The 19,091-nt window shown below is 53.1% G+C and overlaps 1 protein-coding gene across 3 annotated transcripts in view; it reads left to right on the top strand.

Annotated features, from left to right (window-relative positions):
- The window catches only part of LOC102931959 (arf-GAP with SH3 domain, ANK repeat and PH domain-containing protein 1), a 101,022-nt gene that overhangs the window by 70,479 nt on the left and 11,452 nt on the right, over positions 1-19,091 (top strand). For 2 of the 3 annotated variants that reach the window (XM_037915629.2, XM_037915631.2), the window contains 9 exons: positions 3,521-3,606; positions 5,476-5,591; positions 12,514-12,581; positions 13,746-13,853; positions 14,453-14,684; positions 15,322-15,486; positions 16,204-16,267; positions 17,387-17,442; positions 17,952-18,097. In XM_037915629.2, the coding sequence (XP_037771557.1) occupies positions 3,521-3,606; positions 5,476-5,591; positions 12,514-12,581; positions 13,746-13,853; positions 14,453-14,684; positions 15,322-15,486; positions 16,204-16,267; positions 17,387-17,442; positions 17,952-18,097 (1,041 nt within the window). The remainder of the gene's footprint in view (positions 1-3,520; positions 3,607-5,475; positions 5,592-12,513; positions 12,582-13,745; positions 13,854-14,452; positions 14,685-15,321; positions 15,487-16,203; positions 16,268-17,386; positions 17,443-17,951; positions 18,098-19,091) is intronic. The other variant, XM_037915630.2, reaches the window with a different exon arrangement.

The raw sequence follows: 19,091 nt of genomic DNA on the forward strand, positions 1-19,091 counted from the left end.
GTAGCTCTCTTAGCTGAGAAATTGACAAGAAAGCCAGGCAGCTAGAACCCAGTTGCTCCCCGCCCCTGGAGGGCTGGGTGGCTGGACCCTGTTCCTGGCTGGCAGCTAGGGCAAAAACCCTGGGCAGCTGGACCCCACTCCGGGCAGGGAACGGGGAGGCGAGAAGCCCCGGGCGGCTTGCCCCCTGCCCCTGGTGGGCAACAGGGAGCCAAGGGGAGCCGCCCGCAGGGAGGCCGGGAGCCTGTGGGGCAGCTGGGCTTCCGGCAGAGGTGCAAGACCAGGCTCTCAGGTCCACACACTGCCCCTCTGAGCTCGGTGGAAGCACTGCTGATGAGGATGCGCATCACCGACTCAAGGAGGTAGTGTGGACTAATTACTGCGGTGGTGGTAAGTCAACCTAATATAGGTCGACTAGGAGTTAAATCAAGAAGTAAGAATAGCAGAGCCGCGAAGGGTGTGTCCACTGTGCAATTAAAAACCCACCGTTGGCCTGTGTCACTTGACTCAGGCTCACTTCGCTCAGGCTAAGGGGCTGGTCAGTTGCAGTGTAGATGTTCACACTTGGCCTGGAGTCCAGGCAGTAGAACCCTGCAAGGTGGGAGGGTCCCAGACTTCAGGCTGCTGCTCAAACCCAGAAGTCTACATTGCAATTAACCAGCCCTGCGAGCCCAAGTCAGCTGGCACAGGCCAGCTGCAGGTGTCTAACTGCAGTGTGGACATACCCTTAGTGGCATGCTGCCAAGAGGAGGAAAGATTCAAGTAATGAGCATGGTGACACTAAACTTCAAGAAAAGGAGGAAACAAGTAAAAAACCTTAAAGTAAGAAATGAGGAAATTAAAACCCTTGAACTCAGCATGGAGACTGTTTAAGCAACCCTAACAGTCCCCAGAACATATGTACCCCTCAGTCGGAAAGGGCAGCAGAAAGACAGGAAGTAAACCTGCCTGGCTAAATGGGAGGTTCAAGGGCTATCAGGTATCCTTCCAAAACTGGAAAGCCAACGCTAGTGAAGCCTGTAAAAGAACATAGAGACTATGTCAGGCAATATGTCTGAAGGAAATCAGGAGGCATAAGAGGGAATCGAAAGAGAAAACAGCAAAAGGCATAAAAACAAATCACAAGACATGTTTGAAGTATATCAAAAGCAGGACACCTGTCCTGTGAGAGAACTAGGGAGTCTGGTGGGCTGCTGCAGGATAAAGGGAACAATTAAGGAGGATGAGGAAGTGATTTTTGTAATAAAGATGAGGCACTGCCCGAAATTGTGGTGTCAAAACAGGAAGTACTAGAGCAAACTGATCATTGAAAGATTGCGTCTCCAGGATCAGATGGTACACATCTAAAAGGAATCCAGTAGTCCCTTTGGATAGGGCACTGGATATGAACTCAGGAGAGTAGGGCAGTTCTGCTGTTGACTTGAAGTGTAACCTTAGACAAGTCTGTGCCTCAGTTTCTTCATCTGAAAAATGGGGTATTTAATATAAAGCTTCTTGAGATATACAGTTGAAAAGTGCAATATGCGGGATAGGTATTGTTTATTATTGAGAAATGAAAGGGCTGAGCTGCTTATACAATATGTAGTCACTTGTTAAAATCAGCTACAGTACTGGTCAGCTGGTGGGTAGCAAGTGTAAAAACAATGCCCAGGGTGATGTGGGGAATTACAGATCACTGAGTCTTCAGCACTAGGAAAATTCACTGAAGTAATCATGAGAATTATACACCACCATGATGAACTGGATATAAGGGAGAAACCAGCATGGCTTCTGCAAAGGAAAATCACACCTTGCTGATACATTGCAATGTTTTGTACGTCAGTACAAATGGGTGAAGAGGGACCAGTTGGTTTAGCTCAGGTGTCTCTGAAACAATGAGATCCTAATTCTGATTGGGGCCTCTGGGTGCTCCACTAATACTGCATGATTATAGTGTGGTGACCCGGCCAGGCAGGCAAGGCAAATTGGGAGGAGAGGCAGCGGCAAACCAAGACAAATGGGTCATTTGAAATTTTTAGGACTTTATAAGGGAAAACCCCAGAAGTTAACAAGTTGGTACCAGGAGCTTAAATCATGTAGAACATTGCCAAAGAGTTACTGTTCATAGTTAAATTATAGGTTACCAACTTGTTAACCTCTGGGGCTTGTACACGCTGGGCAGTTAGTACCAAATGGATTGTTATTAAGAAGAACAAAGAGATTCCTTAACAATAGATTGTGTCACTTCACAGAAGAGTCATCTTTTCTTCTCCTTGGCTGCAAGTCCAGCTCCACTCTTGCTGGCCTGTTCGTTGCTTCTCTTTGGCTTGAAGGGCTCCTGAGGTTTGCTGTTCCTCTGGCTGTATGTCTTTTCACAGAATTTATCTACAAGTGCGGTTTTTTCACCTAGTGGGCCCTCATTTGTGCATCAGGCCCCTTTGAACCGTATCCCGTCACTAGACGGTCACAGTCACTCTCTCTCCTCACGTGCTTTAGGTCCTTTGTGCGCGGCCTTCTCATTTACCATTTTCAGGCTCTGTTTTCATCTAACTCAGCTTTTTGATCCAGTCCCTTTTTCACCAGTTCTGTTTCCTTTCAGTTTTTTCCCTTGATGCTCTGTCTCTGGTAAGTCTGTAGATATCATTTCCCTCTACTTCCCTTCTCTATTAGTGCCTGCTCCCGCCTGCCAAGTCTGGTTATTTTTCTGCTTCTCCTGACCTGAAACCTTTGCTGTTTTCCTTCTTTCTTCCTTCTCACTTCCCAGTCCCCTATTTTTATTCTCCTGTTCTTCTTTTATTTTATCACCTCCCCTCCTACCCAGGCTCCGGTTCACCCTAGCTCAGCATCTCGATTCTTCTCCTTCTCTAACAGCTTTTCCCAACTGCCCCTCTGGGCGGATTCAGAGCCACCTCCCCAGTTCAAGCTGCCCTCCCTTGGCCGTCCTCTCCCCAGGACAGGATTGTGTTCTGCTGCATCGCAGCTGGAGCAGGGGCCAGTGCCAGGGGGAGGGTTACTGTACTACTATTATTGTAATAATGATAATTTGATAGGGCTGCCGGTGATAGGAGGGATGGACCCATTGTCCCAGGAGGTCCCTTCCAGTTCTGTGTCCTAGTAAGGAAACTGTCACCATTGTCTCTTACAGTTTGGTGATTGAACAATGGGGCCCTGATCTAAGCAACACTGCAGTACTGCTGCTCTTAATTACTGATGACTTTATCTGCAGTTATATTACATAAAGAGTGGGGATATGAACCCTCCCCTCCCCCACTTCAGGGCATGAGCAAGCCTCTAACTGATGGGTGTGAGGAAGACACTTCCCCTATGGATGGGTTATTCCAAATTTGTCCACTCTGGGGTTTCTTGTGCCTTCCTCGGAAGCAGCTTGTACTGGCCACAGTCTGAGACAGGCCCCATCCCTGATCCATGGTGGCAATTCTTCAAGTCCTGGAAGTTAAGGAGGGGTAGAACTTGCTTGTTTTGCATGGAAATACTGAGAAACTCGGATGCATCCAATCACTTGCTGTTTGTTTCCCATTTACAGGAACCCGGGGAAACTTTTCTCCACCTGGCAGTGTTGTTAGCTGACCGAACCTCTCTACACATTGTAGATTTTCTGGTGCAGAACAGGTAAGCTGACTGCAGGCACTAGCAGGGGTAGGACTGTCTGCTCAGGCTAAGACACATAATGTCATCAGCAGAGTTAGTGCTGGTGGAAGGTGCTGGATAGCCTTGTAGACTAAGTGCCTCTGAATATCCCCTGAAGTACCACCCGGGGGCAGCACCAGGGCATTTCCCTGTGGAAGTGCCTCGGTTTTGACTTGGAGAAACCATCTTTAGGGTTAGAGGGGAATTCATGGCCATGGCCCTTCCCTGGGCTCTCTGCTGAGCGGAGCAACGAGTGCCAATGGGGACGGAGATTTTCCGACTAGGACATGTGTTCCCCTGGGTGGTTCAGCCCATGCCCCTCCTCCTGCCCCGCCACTGAACAGCTCTCCAATGGGCACGCCCACCCTGACTGCAGTCCACGGGTGACAGGCTCTACATCCCATTAGCGACTACTCCGGGCCAGCCAGCTCGAAGATGGGCTTCCCAAGGGCCGGCTCTTGCTTTTCTGAGTGAGTCTGGTTCTTCCTAAACAGGAGGAGGTACATTTTTGTTCCTTCTGCATTCAAGCCCAGTGCGCCATTGATTGGGGTGGAACCAGCGTTAAAGTCTGTCTCCCTAAGGGCCGCCCCACAGTGCCTGGGTACCTCCCAAGTGTTTATGGATTTATCTTCCCAGCACCCTTGTGAGCTTAGGCTCCGTTATCATCATCTGAGAGGGCCACTTATGGATCTGGGGCAAAAATTGGGGATTGGCCCTGCTTTGAGCAGGGGGTTGAACTAGATGACCTCCTGAGGTCCCTTCCAACCCTGATATTCTATGATTCTATGATCTCCGGTTTACAGAAGGGAGAATGGAGACTCAGCGGGAGAAAGTGACTTGTGCAAGGTCACACAAGAAGGTTCTTGGAGCTGGGAATGGAATTCAGCTCTCCTGGGTTCCAGCCCATACAAAACCATCCTTCCTCTAGACGATCCTTCTAAACCCTTATCTTCTGCATCACCTTCTGTACTGTGAACTCTTCTCTTTATCTCTATCCCCCACTTCCCCCGCGACCATATATGGTTGTAAAACTTGAAAGCTGATAAAAGTGTATGCTCATTCCATACAAAATTCCATGCTGACATCACTCAGTGATGCATAGCTGCGTCCTCAAGGATGTGCAGTCCTGTGTGATCTGGTGTGCAAGTGCAGGATTGTGTTCTGAGTTCGGCTGCTGTTGCAGTAGAGTGGGTATTGTACCAGCCTCACAGCGCTGCCCTTTGCCGGGGGACGTGCACACAGCTGCCAAGGTTGGGGAAATTCCATGGGTAGAGTATTCAGTAAGAAGATTTGCATATTTTCACATAATTTGCATACAATCCTAATTATTTTAATAAACCCTGTGTGATTTATTACTGGAGGCAGCGTCTGGCAGCTGGGGATGAGACAGCCTCTCCTGACCCCTTTCAGACCCTGGCTTAATCTGGGCCCCAGTCAGTCCCTTCCATTCAGCGTGTGTCCCCCCCCCCCACACAACGAGCTGTCCCCGCCTGCCTGAAGCCATGTGCCACAACAGCCTCTTGTGGCCACGGGATGAACTGCAGTTGCTGCCCGCAGCTCGCGTAAGGTCCCAGGTGAGCTGTGCGAGGTCCCATGCGCGAGGTCCCAGGTGACCTGTCAGCAGGCGTGGCAGGGCTGCCCAGTGCACAAGAGCTGCACAATATGCCAGACATTTGGCAGCCCTACGTTCACATGCCTTGGCTAAAAGCCTGAATGCTGGGCAGCATCCGTTCTGGTCTTCATTCCTGTGAGCTAGGGAGAAGGGTTTGGGGTTGAACGTCATGCAGTTATTATTATAGACGAGAACTGCTCTTTCTCAAGCATACTGATACTGACTGTCCTTTGCCCCAGTGGGAGCCTTGTGAAGCAGACAGTGAAGGGAAACACACCGCTTCATTACTGCTGCCTCCACAATAAACCCGAGTGCCTCAAGCTCTTTGTGAGAGCCAAAGCCAGCATTACCATCAGTAAGTGACTGCACGGGCTCGGTTCTCCAAACAGGGAAGAAGATGTCGGGGTTGGGTTCCTTATTTTTTACTGTCTCACTCGCAGGGCCTGTGTCTGCTCTCTGCACCTTGCATGTTTTAGTAGGAACAGAACAGGAGCCCTTTGCACCAGGCCAAATGCAACAGAAGAAGCATGCAGAACCAAGTGGCTTTTATACACAGAATGTGTAGCATTGTAAATCCACAGGACAATGTGTCTCAGGAGCAGCGCTGAGGTGCCCCGATAGGGTCGGCAGTACATGGTGTCTAACAGGGATTATGGCTTAGCTCTGGTTAGAGAAGTCAGGTGCTGATCCTAGATGAGTCAGTGCATGGTAAGAATCCTGATTCCTTCAGGAGATACCTGGACAGGAGAGGCTGTGACTGTGAATGTGACAGCCATGAGCTTTATACAGGAGTGACTATTCCAGGCCACAGGAAGGCAGATATTGCTGACCCATTGGCTCAGAGTTACTTGTATTTTACTGACCGATTGTTTTGAAGCAGCTCTGAGCACGTTTGAGGTGTCACTAATGCCTATTAAGCAGATGTAGAGAATCCCAAAACAAAAACCTTGTTACAGTTAAGGTTAAGTGCAAGTCAAGAGCCATCTTACAATAAACCCATCTTAAACCCCTCAGACATTAACAGTTTGGACAACAACCTATACTCAAGCATCTGCAGACACAAACACACTTACCATTAAAGACAAAAATGCTCAATGACCACCGCCCAAACAACCTTAACTCTGCCCCTGCATTTATGTTAATATGTTAGGCCCTGACCTGACCTCTGCTAGAGACAACAGCAGTCTTTGCTTTTACTTTATTGGGAGCTCCCTTGGTCCCTTATGCTCCTGTTACCTAACCTTATATGTGTCCATCCTCTAGTGTGTAATTCTGTGTCTGATTTGTGATGATGCGCACAGTTCCTGTGTTAATATAATCAGTGTGGATCTTTCTCAGCTGGTGTAGCATTTCTGGTTAGTTCATACAGTAGCTTTGTCTTTAACAATGTGTCTTTAATTGGGGATGCATGGTATTAGTAATAGGAAAAAAACACTCTTTGGATGGGTTTGCATGCTATGCTGATGGGCCCTGTAACAAACTTTAGACACATATTGTGATGGGGTGTATAGACCCCATGCAGACAGGGAAGGGCTAGCCCCACCCCTTTGGCCCTGTGAATTATGTATCATAGGGAGGAGGCCTTTAAAAGGGAGGACGGGTGGGAGAGGAGCAGGATTGCCCTAAGCTGCAGACTGCAGGAGTGATTCCTAGCCAGGAGACCTTCACCCTGAACAACAGATTCCCAGCGTAAGATGGACAGGCTGAGCCTGACTCAGAGGCCTGGCCAGACCAATTTCCCCAAAACCCAGTACGTTGGTGCACGGTAGACTTGCTGCACCCCTCCCCTTTTGCTGGGGCCACTGGGAGGGAGTATCCCTGAATGCCTTGGGGTTTGTGACTTTCATTTTTGATCCCCGCCTCTGGAGAGACTTAAAAGGGCCCACAAAGGGCAGAGGCCCCCCCCTCAAATAGTAAGGAAGTGGGACCTGGGCTGGGACCCCCAGTGCAGATAACTGGGCATTGTCAGGTTCCTGCCCTCCTCCCGCCCCCCAAGGGAGGAACCACCAATGACTCTGTTACACATATGAATTCAGGGATTCCTGAATTAATAAAGCGCCTTTAGTTTTGTAGAGTGGGATTTTACAAAAGGCCTGACTGATGACAAGTGGTACCAGATGTGATAAACACAGGCGTATCTTGAGACTAGTCTTGCGATTTTATAAATGTTATCTCTATCGCTGTAAGCCAGGCAGTGTATGCTGGCCGGTGAAGAGCTCCAATCACTCCAGGAGCTACAATCAGTGAGGGTAATTACTGCAGCCCTGGGACAGGTAGACAACTCCAGAGAAGTACCACCCCCAGGGGAAATTGCACAGACTAATTCAGACCGTTCAAGAAGCCCAGGAGACAAAGAAGAGCTTGTAAAGGCCCAGCCTGAACTGCCTGAGGTCCTGCTTTAGATCCAACAAATTGACATGGTCCTTTGACCAAGGGGGAAAACCCGACCCAAAGGGTTGAAGGACTGTGACCTACCAGATCCCCCATGTGGATGATAGGTGACCTCTGATAAGCTAGCATGTGTTTAGACCTTTCTCTGTTGTATGATATATTTTCTCTGTAATACTTTTCTCCTAAAATCAATGTTCTATGCTCTGTGAAATCTGTCTGGTACCAGGTAACCCACGAACCTTGGAGGATCAAAGTAAAATGCATGTGCTGAGCGAGGTCAGATCTATTGGAATAATCACCATGAATTGCAGGGAGACTGCAGCGTAAACCCCCAGACTGAAGAGAGAGGGGAGATGGCTGGAGGCCTGAGATCTAAAGGAGTGCCCTTTAGCAGACTATGGAGGGGGTCAGAGGTGCAGTTACCCTGGAACAGTGACACAAGCTTTCTATGAATAAGAGTAATCTCTCCATGCTTTTAGGTGCAGTTCTGAGAGAAAGCTCTGTGATGAATGGATCATTTCATTCATGGAGTGTGCTTTCTCCTCAGGGCAGAGTTAAAGTTGCCCCCCAAACAGTTAAAGTTGTTTGCGTGTTGGGCATTGAGAAAGTTGCTCTGATGCCTAATTTGTTTAAGTATCAATTTCTATATATACCTGTTAATGTTGAGTGGGGTTGCTTTTACGTGTCCAATGTGTCTCTTCTCTGGACTGTCATGTGCTACTTTAACTGCAAATTCACAAAGTCTTTGGGTTGGAATCCCTGTTTTGGTAAGTCTCAGCTGGAATCCAAGGCCAGACTGCTCCCTGGAGAGCTCTGTGCACATCACTGTAATATTAGTTAATGCTTTCTTAGCCAGATGTGCAGAGGTTTCCTCAGAGCAGCTATGGGTGTTTAACCATCTCTATGGTTCACAGCCCTTCCGCTAGGCCAGCACCCAGTCACCAGCCAGTCATCCTCACTCAGCCAGATCTCACTGTCCTCTTCCAACTCCCAGTCAATCAGTCCTTGCTTTCTAGCTGCAGCTCTGCTCACTAGCCCCATCCCCAGGCCTGTTCCATGGACCAGAATCACCTCAGCTCCCCCAGCCAGCCCTGTTTGCAAGCACCAGACCTCAGGCAGTGCTGGCTCCTCGTCTCCAGTCCTGCAGCCAGCTCCTCCCTTTGGCTCCTGCTGCACCACCATGCACTCTCCTCTCTCCACTGAGGTCTGTAGAAGGGGAGCCCCATGCAGCTGGACCTATATAAAGTCTGCCAGAGCAGGGCTCCCCTCCATTAGACCCCGGGCTGCACATCAGAGCCTCCCCGTTTCTGTCTCTTTCCAGCCCCCTCCAGGGCCCCACCAATAGTTTCCTCCCTACAATCTCTCAGCTCTGCCTGCTCCCTCCAATGGTGCTTCCAGTCCTCCCCATGAGGGGGACCATTGACTTGGAGAGAGCTATGAGAGTTTACTCCAGCTGAGGGTCTGCCCCAGGACATTTGTTCAACATCTTTATTAATGATCTGGATGATGGGATGGATTGCATCTTCGGCAAGTTCGCAGATGACACTAAGCTGGGGGGAGAGGTAGATATGCTGGAGGGTAGGGATAGAGTCCAGAGTGACCTAGACAAATTGGAGGATTGGGCTAAAAGAAATCTGATGAGGTTCAACAAGGACAAGTGCAGAGTCCTGCACTTAGGACGGAAGAATCCCATGCACTGCTACAGGCTGGGGACCGACTGGCTAAGTGGCAGTTCTGCAGAAAAGGACCTGGGGATTACAGTGGACAAGAAGTTGGATATAAGTAAATAGTGTACCCTTTTTGCCAAGAAGGCTAACGGCATATTGGGATGCCTTAGTAGGAGCATTGCCAGCAGATCGAGGGAAGTGATTATTCCCCTCTATTCAGCACTGATGAGGCCACATCTGGAGTATTGCGTTCAGTTTTGGGCCCCCCACTACAGAAAGGATGTGGACAAATTGGAGAGAGTTGAGCGGAGGGCAACAAAAATTATTAGAGGTTTGGGGCACGTGACTTACGAGGAGAGGCTGAGGGAACTGTGATTATTTAGTCTTCAGAAAAGAAGAGTGAGGCGGGATTTGATAGCAGCCTTCAACTACCTGAAGGGGGGTTCCAAAGAGGATGGGGTTAGGCTATTCTCAGAGGTGGCAGATCACAGAACAAGGAGCAGTGGTCTCAAGTTGCAGTGGGGGAGCTGTAGGTTGGATATTAGGAAAAACTTTTTCACTAGGAGGGTGGTGAAGCACTGGAATGGGTTATCTAGGGAGGTGGTGGAATCTCCACCCTTAGAGGTTTTTAAGGTCAGGCTTGACAAAGCCCTGGCTGGGATGATTTAGTTGGGGTTGGTCCTGCTTTGAGCAGGGGGTTGGACTAGATGACCTCCTGAGGTCTCTTCCAACCCTAATCTTCTATGATCCTATGATTAATTGCTTAGCAGTGAGAAAGGTAATTGAATCGGATGAAGAACTAATCCCCAGGGCCTAGGTTCATAAAAGTCATTAGGGTCCCAAGGCCCAGTTTTAGGCTCCACTGAGATCCACAGAACTCCAGCTGAGCCCTGAAGGCTCCTGAACTCACTCGGTGCCTACATTTTTGCAGTAGAAAGTTCCCGTGGTGCCTAAGTTACTGCCTCTGGGCATGTGCGCTCTGCCACCCTCTCGGCACCTGGACGTCTAAACCCCAGACCATGCACAAGGCAGGGAAAGATAGGCATTCAGCCAAGTCATGGGCTGGACCCCAGCCAGTAGCTGGGCTCAGAGGCCGCCTACAGTCTCAGGCCCCTCAGGCAAGTTCACACAAAACAGTGTAGTGGGAGGAGGAGGACCAGGCCCTCCCTCATAACTATTAGCCCAGTGGTTAGGGTACTCACTGGAATGTGGGAGACCGTGGGTTCAAGTCCCCCCTCTGCCTCAGGGGGAGAAGGGGTTTGAACAGGGAGCTGCCACGTTCAAGTGCGCTGTGGGATATTGTGATGGGTGGGGCTCCCTCAGTCTCTTCTGTTGAAGTTCTTCCACTGTAGATAAATAAGTAAATAGTCATTGAAGCAGGGGGCCTGGACGCTGGATCTCCCACCTCCTGGATGAGTGCTCTGCCTACCAGCTACAGAGTCATTCTCATGCTTGTGCTCTCTCACTTTCCCTCCCGCATTTGCTTCTTGCAAACTGGCATAGGCGCCTAATTCCAAAGAGGATTTCTGGCTGAGAATCACTTGCAGAGAAAGGCACCTACTTCTGAGAGAGAGCTGGGCTTAGTGCACACCCCTCTGGTTGGCATCTCCAAGGCGGCTAGCGTGCTGGCTTTTGTGATTTGCATTCAAAGGTGCAACTCTCGCCCCACTCTTAGGCGCCTACCTCAGGCTTTGAGAGTCACAGGTTATTCCCAGGATTTTCTAGGTGCCCAAGAGTTCAGCGTTGCAACGCTCAGTGTCCCCACCCTATGTCCTTTCGTGCATTCAGGCCTGAGTGGCTGAGGGAGCTCAACTCCGTTCTGACTAGGATTGCTAACTTTTTTTTCCAAGCTACAGACAGGTCAGACTGGGGAGAGAGGTGGGTGTTATTCTTCTGGGCTCTGCCTGCAAAATAAACTCCACCCTGGTGCATTGCCAGCACAAGACACCACGCACAGTAGATTATGTCTATGTTCAGAATATGATCATGTGCTGACTGGGCTCCTTGAGTTTGGTTCTGCCGCAGCAAGGCCTGAACAAGCCTTTGGGCTCTGCTGGGCTCAGCGCCTTTTAGACTGGGGAAGAAATGAATGGTGGCATCTGCCCAGTGCCATCCACCTGCAGCACCAACATGAGCCGTTACTCCATAAGCGGCAGGTGTGTGGCCCTCCCTCTCCTCTCTTCCAGGGGGAGGAAATAGTTCCCAGTGGTGACACCTGAAGGGGACCGGCTCTAGGCACCAGCAAAGCAAGCACGTGCTTGGGGTGGCACAATTCCGGGGGCGGCGTTCCAGCCACCCTTTTTTCTTTTTTGCTTGGGCAGTTGCGCTCTCGGAGCTTGGGGCGGCAAAAAACCTAGAGCCGGCCTTGCACCTGAATGTTCCTCCCTAGGCCTCTGAGCAATCACCTCCCTGAGATGAATGAGGCAGGGCACACCTTTCAGAGCTGCTGTTCCAGACTCAGGCAGACATGCCTGCACAAGTGATACTTTGCTCACACTTCTGAGGTTTTCTTCACACAAGAGCTAGAGACTTCCTTTTTTTAAAAAATGAGGGCTGAGATTCTGGAGAACAAAAGAGCAGCGTGGAGCAGCACTGGTATGGTGCATGGGCATATGCCGGCTGGTTTTGAGCCCTGACCAAAGATCTGATAATCTGCTATGCATGAGGGTATGAAAAATGTACGCTGTGTTTGACCTTTGAGATTTATAAAGAATTCCACTTTAAAGTTCGGGGTAGCAGTACAATCACGACAACTAATTAGTGTCTGTATCTTTGTCACGCATTTGTCAGTGGCGTCACACATTTACTTTTAAAGGCTGCCTCCTGTGACAGGAGCCATTTAGTAGCAATGGCTCTTTGGTTGTTCTCTCCTCTTTACAGTCCCTGGCTGTACACATATCTGTGCTCATGTGCAGAGCAGATTCTGCAGGGGCCAATCAGGGGGCTAAAAGTGTGTCCTGACCTGAGGGAAGCCAAAACTCCCAAGGCTTGGCAGCCAAATGTTAAACTCCCCTGTGCCAGCGCTGCACCAGGAGCGCTGGAATCCTGCATCCCATATGGAAGCATCCAAACAACTCGCTCACTCAGAGCAGGAGCTAGAGGAGACGGGGGTTAACGTGGAACTCACAGGGCAGCCCTATCGAGAGTCGCTTCCATGCCTCCCTAGCAGGGACTGCCTTAGCGCTCACAGGGCTCATGACAGCTGCTTTTTCCCTACAGCCAATGAAGCTGAAGAGACGGCCCTGGATGTGGCCAGGTGCATGAGACACTCGCTGTGTGAAGAACTGGTAAGAAATGGCACCTTACAGTCTCCACCTTTGGGGTGTGAGCTCCATGCAGCAGGTGGGGCGCTCAGTAGCAAACCAGGGATTGGACCTCATTAGAAGGGGAGGGGGTCAGCCCCACCACACTGCTTCTGCATGGTGTTTCCCCAAGCTCACATTGCACTCCCTGCAGCATAGATCTAGCAGTATGCTGGGCAAATAGCTCCATTCTAAGGTCTGGCCTCTTGTTTAGTGGAGGTCCATAGCACTCAGCTTTATTGCCCATATTTGCACGGTGCCAACAAGACACCTAAGCTTCTGGCCCAGGCTGCACCGGGCTCCATGTGACAACTTGGCTGAATTCTGTGAGGTTGGTCTCTTCTTGGTCTGGAATCTGGTCTGAACTTTGCCTGATTGGTAGGGGGTTCTGAGCTTAGGGGTGGGGGGAGAGATTGGGGTTGCCCCTCCCACTGGCTCATCCAGGATGGCCTAGGAGTGCTGTAGGCAGTGCATGCTGCTTCTGCTGGTCCTGGCTGACAGTGGTGCCCTGATGCAAGGCCTTGTCTGAGTTGCTAGGGCTCTGGTGGTACCCATGAGGGATGCAGAGCAGGACATAAAGTGACCTCAGGTAGATGCCTGGTCTGCTGTTGCTGGCAGAGAATGGGATTCGTTCAGACCCCACTGGAGGGATGGGACAGCCAGTTTGGAACATTTCTAGTGGTAGTGCAGACTTTGGGGTTAGAGAGATGTTTCTTCTCTCAGTTAGCAAAATCAGAGTCAGTACTGTTGGGACATAGTCTGGATTTGCCAGGTTGAGAGGTCTCTGTGGCTATAGCTGCTGGGCTCAGAGCAGTCTGCTGTGGGATGATCTCCTTCTGGCATATGGCAGGATCCCACACCCAGAAATCTTGCTTTTGTGCTGCCCAGGCCCATGTGTTAGGGCTCCAATGCAAACAGCAGTGTCCTGGAAAAAGGACGAAGGCTGCAGGAAAGTCCCCAGGTAGAGATGGGGCAGCCTGGGTGCCATGCCTACCAGCTGGAAACCACTGCTTCAGACTGAGGTGTGTTTTCCCCCAGGACCTGTCTCTCTGACCCTGGGCTGCCCACTCCACTTTCAGCCTTGATGCAGAGCGCTGTAGGTGGGTATAGGAGAGAGTTTGACCTGAGCCTGATTCCTCTGTGTTCCAGCTGCTGCAGGCTCAAAACAATCAGTTCAACATGCGTGTTCACGTGGAATATGAGTGGCAGCTGGGCCAGGATGACATGTATGAGAGCGACGATGATCTGGATGAAAAGGTGAGATCCCAGCACACTACAGCGGTCCTCAGCTACAAACAGAGGTTCTTGCCCACATATATATTGATTAGTATGGACCCAGCACAGACCTAGCTCAGCACTTCTTCTCATCACTGAGCCATTAACCGCGGCTGCATGTGCCTATCTTGCCCTTCTACCTTATCGCAGCTGTACCTCTGATCCTGCCTCATTTCCCTTCGAGGTTATCATGTGAAACTGTATTGGATGCTTCACTGAAGATGAGCAAAAATATAGCACCCATTTTCTCATCTTAGCTATCCATGTTGTGCCATTAACACAGGAGCTGAAACTGGGCTGGAATGGGATTTGCTGCAGCCATGCTGCTTGCTGTTTATCACCTGCCTTATTATTGTTGCAGTAATTTACCGGGCATGGAACTCTTTCGTCCAGCCTTCTGCCTGCTTAGAAATTGGCATGATACATGCATGTATCATGTGCTCAGGGAACTCGGCAGTTGAGGGTGAAAGAGCTTTTCAGCTGAAGCTTGCTGGATTGAATCCAGCCCAAGGTTGCTGTGACCAAAAGTCTTCAGCAGTTCACAGCTCCACATAAACAACATGCCTGTCTCTTCTTTTCAGTTGGGTTCCCTGAAGGAGCGCACTCCCTACCCTCAGAGCTACTATGGTGCACCTGCTACTGCCTCCCAGCCATGGGGAAATGCAGCAGGGCTTTCAAAGGGTGCAATTCCAGCCCCCCAGGGGAAACTGCATGACATCTATGCACGCCCTCATTCCCACACCCGTGACATACCAGCAGCCCCTGGCTCTGCTTCATGTGTGCCGCCTCTTCCACCACACAGTGTAATCCGAGGTGAGACTTTCCTTCGTGGTAGCCCTGCTGCAGCAGTGGGTTTGTGGGATGGGGCCAGCCCCAGAGCAGGGGAGTCTGACTGGATAGATTTCAAACAATAGTGATGCCCTTCCTTCTTATCCGAGGCAAAATGGGCAGTTAATTGTCCTGTTGGCCCCACTGACAATGCCCCATCTCTGCAGCTCCCTACCCCACCCCCCGGGGCCTGACCACCACTGGGCCAAGCCCTAGGGCAAGCGTCAAAGCAGCCAGGCCCAGATCAATCTGCCTACAGCAAATGTCTGTGAGGAAATGTCTTCAGTTATTCTCTGTGTACGGGACGCAGTGACGTCTCAGGGGCTGAGGCGGGGCAGCCCTCCAGGATGTGGACGGCGCAGTGACGTCTCAGGGGCTGAGGTGGGGCAGCCCCCCAGGTACAAGGGGCAGCATGAGTAGCTATCCCTGCAATACATTTTTTTGCCCACCTCAGTCCAGATCCTCAGCAGGTGTAAATCAGCCTTGCTGTGTTAATGTCCATGTAGCTACTCGGATGTACACCAGCTGAGGCCCTGTCCACCGAAGCTGTCAGTAGCCCCCGCCCTGTACGTGTCCCCCTCCCTCTCCTCTCACTGCCAGACTTGCTGTTGGTTTTATGTAGCTCCCCACGTGCCCCTGCCCGCTCCTCCTGCCAGTGCTGTGGACTCTGGAGTAAGGAAGATCCTGTCGCTACCTCTGAGCATGAGGCACAAACGAACCTCATCGGATCCTGTGCCCTGGGTGCCGCTCAGCCTCATGCAACCCAGCCACAGCAGCCTGGCTCCAGGTAAGGGACTGGCCAGCAGGATGGGGCTCTGTGGGGAGGCAGCTCGGGGAGCTGAGGACACTCGTTCTGTCTCCATTGCCCTTGGGATCCAGCCCTGCCCAAGGTAGACACCGTTCCTGTCAGTCCTGGCCTGGTGGGCATGTCAAGCTCCCTGGGATTGCAAGGTCTGGCCCTTCCCGTTGAATCCTGGGAGATGTACCCCCCCCGCCCCCACCCCGAAGGCCAGAGAGCACAGGGATGGAGAGGATCCCCAGATGGCAGGAGACCGAACTGTGCAGCTGCCAGGGACTAGCCCTGCGCCAGCCCTTCACCCTGGATTGTTCCCTTCCCTGGGGCTCTGAGGCTCCTTGGCCAGGCCTGTGGGGCATGCGGGAACGTACTGAGCCTCGGAGCCGCATGTGATCCGAGTGCAAAGTGTCTGCACCTGGGAATCCCTGGCCGTCCTGGCTGGCAAAGGGTACATAGCTCCCAGCTCTGGGCCAGGCCTGTTCCCCAGCCCAGCTCTGCTCTTAGGGATGCTACGGCAGTAGCTGAACGCTTGCCCCATGCCCGGGAGGGTGTCCCCGGTGCTGAGCGGGGGTAGGGCGCGACAGGGCATGGCTTCGCTGTGCACATTGTCCATTGGCAGTGGGTCAGCAGCTGCCGAGAAGGCACCACCCGTGGGCAACACACCACCTGCTTCTCCATTGCTCAGGCCATTTCCCTTCTCCCGGTCAGATTCTGGATCCTTCTCACCTCCCAAAGACCATTCTGCAGCAGGAGCCCCTCCCAGGAGACTGAGGTAACTCCCCATGGCTGAGCTCACTGAGGGGCAAGGCCCTGGCACCCCTTAGCCTCGGCTTGAGTTCACATGAAGCTGAGAGAGCTGGGACCTAGTCATGTCACTAGCCCCGTGAACCTGGGACGAGCTATGCAGGGCCTCTGGGGATCACAGGGGAGAGCTCCCTGGGCAGAAGGCCTCTCTGTGGGGCAGGGTAACCTGGGCAGGGAGGCTGTGGGGGGGCTCTGTGGGGCAGGTTTACCTGGGCAGAGGAGCCAGGGAGCTCTGTGGGGCAGAGTTACCTGGGCAGAGGATCCAGGGAGCTCTGTGGGCCAGAGTTACCTAGGCAGAGGGGCTGGGGGGCTCTGTGCAGTGGGGTTATGTAGGCAGAGGGGCCAGGGGGGCTCTGTAGGGCAGGATTCCTGGGTCTGGGGCTCTCTGGAGGGAGCTCCTTGCCCAGCTGGGGGCTTGGCAGTGTTCAGGGGAGGTGAGTGCCCTGATCATGCCTGGTGCCCAACGGGAGGCCCTGAAAGAGTTGGGTAGGGGGCAGGGGGACGCTGCCGTCTGCAGCCATTGTCTCCCAGGGCTGCTGTTCCAGGACTGGGACCCCTGGCAATGGCACTGGGTGCTGTCACTAAATACCATATCTCAGTGCCCTGGCATGGGCGTGTCTGGCCAGCTGCCCTGTACGATGGCCCCTTCCTGCGGGAGGGGTGGTGGCTGTGGCACTACGGCGAGGTGTGGGTGAGGCTTTGCCCTCTCACCTCCTCTCCCCTTCCCCATGGCAGGAGCCCCAGGCTGCCGTCCATGGAGGCAGCAGCATGGCTGGCTCTCTGGAGTGCCTTATGGCCTGCTGGGTGCAGTGGGGCTCCTGGAGGGGCTGCCTCCACCACTGGAGAAAGACCCCGGGCCAAGCCCATCACCCAGCTAGTGTCATACTCCTCTGCGGCTCTGCCTGCCCGTGGGGCTGGCTGCCAGTCAGCAGCCAGCAAGGGAATCCCACGGAGCCCTGGGGCCCACCTGAGATCTGCTGCCCACCGATACGTGCCTCAGGAGTGCAGGGTACCTGGGGCCCCATTCCGCACCCCACCCATCCTCATCCTGTCTGAGTGACCAGCCCATCTCTGTGGCTTCCCTTAGCACCGGATCCCGCCAGGTCACCAGCCACTCCTCCACCAAGGACACGACACAGCCTGGTAAGGATGACTTGAGCCCTGCTTGGCTACCAGAACCTACCCGCGGCCTGCCACATCGGGCCCAGCTCCCTGCCCTTGCGCCACTCACTTTGGAGCCACTGCCCGCCTAGCCCAGCTGCCTGCCTCCATCCCACCCCTCTCCAACCCCCTCCCTCACCCTCTGCCATCTCACCCCTCCCCAACCTCCTCCCGCAGCCCCTCCACCATCCCTCCCCTCGCCCAGCACTGCCACCCTCCACTTCCCCACCCCTCCCCAAACCGCTCTGCCACCTTACCTCTCCCACAGCCCCTCTGCCATCCCTCCCCTCGCCCAGCTTTCTGCCATCTAACCCCAGCCCCACTGCCCTCTGCCATCTTGCCCCAGCCCAGCTGTTCTGTCTCCCTCCTTTGCTCAGCCAGCTGCCCAGGGTAGTGAGGGGGCCTGGCTGGCACAGTGTGGTGCTGCCCTGGGGGTGGTGCTGATTGCCTGTGAAGAGAGGGAGTTGGTGACTGTTCTGCTGGTGTCCTAGCTGCCCCGGAGACAGTGGAGACGCTCTTTGAGGCTGGCTCCAGCAAAGGAAGACACCACGGGCTGCCGTGGACCTCGCAAGACCCAGGTGGAGGCCCTGGCCCAGCACAGGACATGCTGCCCCCTCTCCCAAGTAGGGACACCCTGGTAGGTGCTCTGGTCTGGGATGTCACGCTCAGATCCCACTTTCTCACCGGCCTTTTCTTTCCATATTTGGTTGTAATGTTGGCAAAAGTGCCCCCCTTCAAACTCCAGTGCTGCACGCTGGCACCCCGGCCACGGACAGGGCTCGGCCTCGCGGCAGGCTCAGAGGGCAGCAGAGCATCACATGGATGTGGCAGGAGCTGATTGCAGGCATGGAGCCCTCCCCCTGTGGAGGCATTCGCAGAACACCATGGGGAGCAGAGGCTAGCCCGAGTCCCTAGGTGCGCAGTCCCTCTCATCCCCACATAGCTGGAGCAGGCTGCCCTGCGGCCAGCAGTTCCACGGGGCCTGATTTCTGAAGGGAGGGACTGGGGGCCCTGTACATCTGGCCGGCTCCCTTCCCCAGAGAGCACATGCAGAGTGGGTGAGCGTGCGTTCCCGGGGACGTGTCAGCTCCTCTGCCCGGGCAGACGCAGGCGTGGGCGTGGGCGGGAGGCACACACAGTGCATGGTGAAGACTGCATGCTGCAGATCAGGCCCTCAGGCTCCTGGGGGTGCCCTGTCGCTGGGGCCCTGTGGAGGTCAGGGCCTCTGCCTCACTCTCCCAGCTCTCCCTTGGCATCATGACTAGCTCCAACCCTTCCCCCAGGCTCCCTGCCCCCAGGAGAGCTCCACACAAGCCCCCCTCCCCCCAAAAGCCTGCAGGGAAGCAAATAAACAAGGACACAGGGCTTGCTGTCTCCAGGAAGATTAGAGGGTTTCCAGGTGTCCGATTTTCGACTGTAAAGTCCGGTCGAAAAGGGGACCTAGCAGTGTCCAGTCAGATTTACTGACCAGACACCAAAAGTCCAGTTACCTCAGGAGGGAAGGAGGTGCTGGGCCATCAACCCATGCCAGCCGCTGCTCAGCCGGGGCTGCCTCCCACTGCATCTCGTGGGCAGGCAGGCATCAGGCTGCAGCTCCTGTCCCAGCCAGGGAGCCCAGCTGTGGGGGGCAG

Source organism: Chelonia mydas, chromosome 13 (genome assembly GCF_015237465.2).
Source record: "Chelonia mydas isolate rCheMyd1 chromosome 13, rCheMyd1.pri.v2, whole genome shotgun sequence".
Classification (NCBI taxonomy): Eukaryota; Metazoa; Chordata; order Testudines; family Cheloniidae; genus Chelonia; species Chelonia mydas.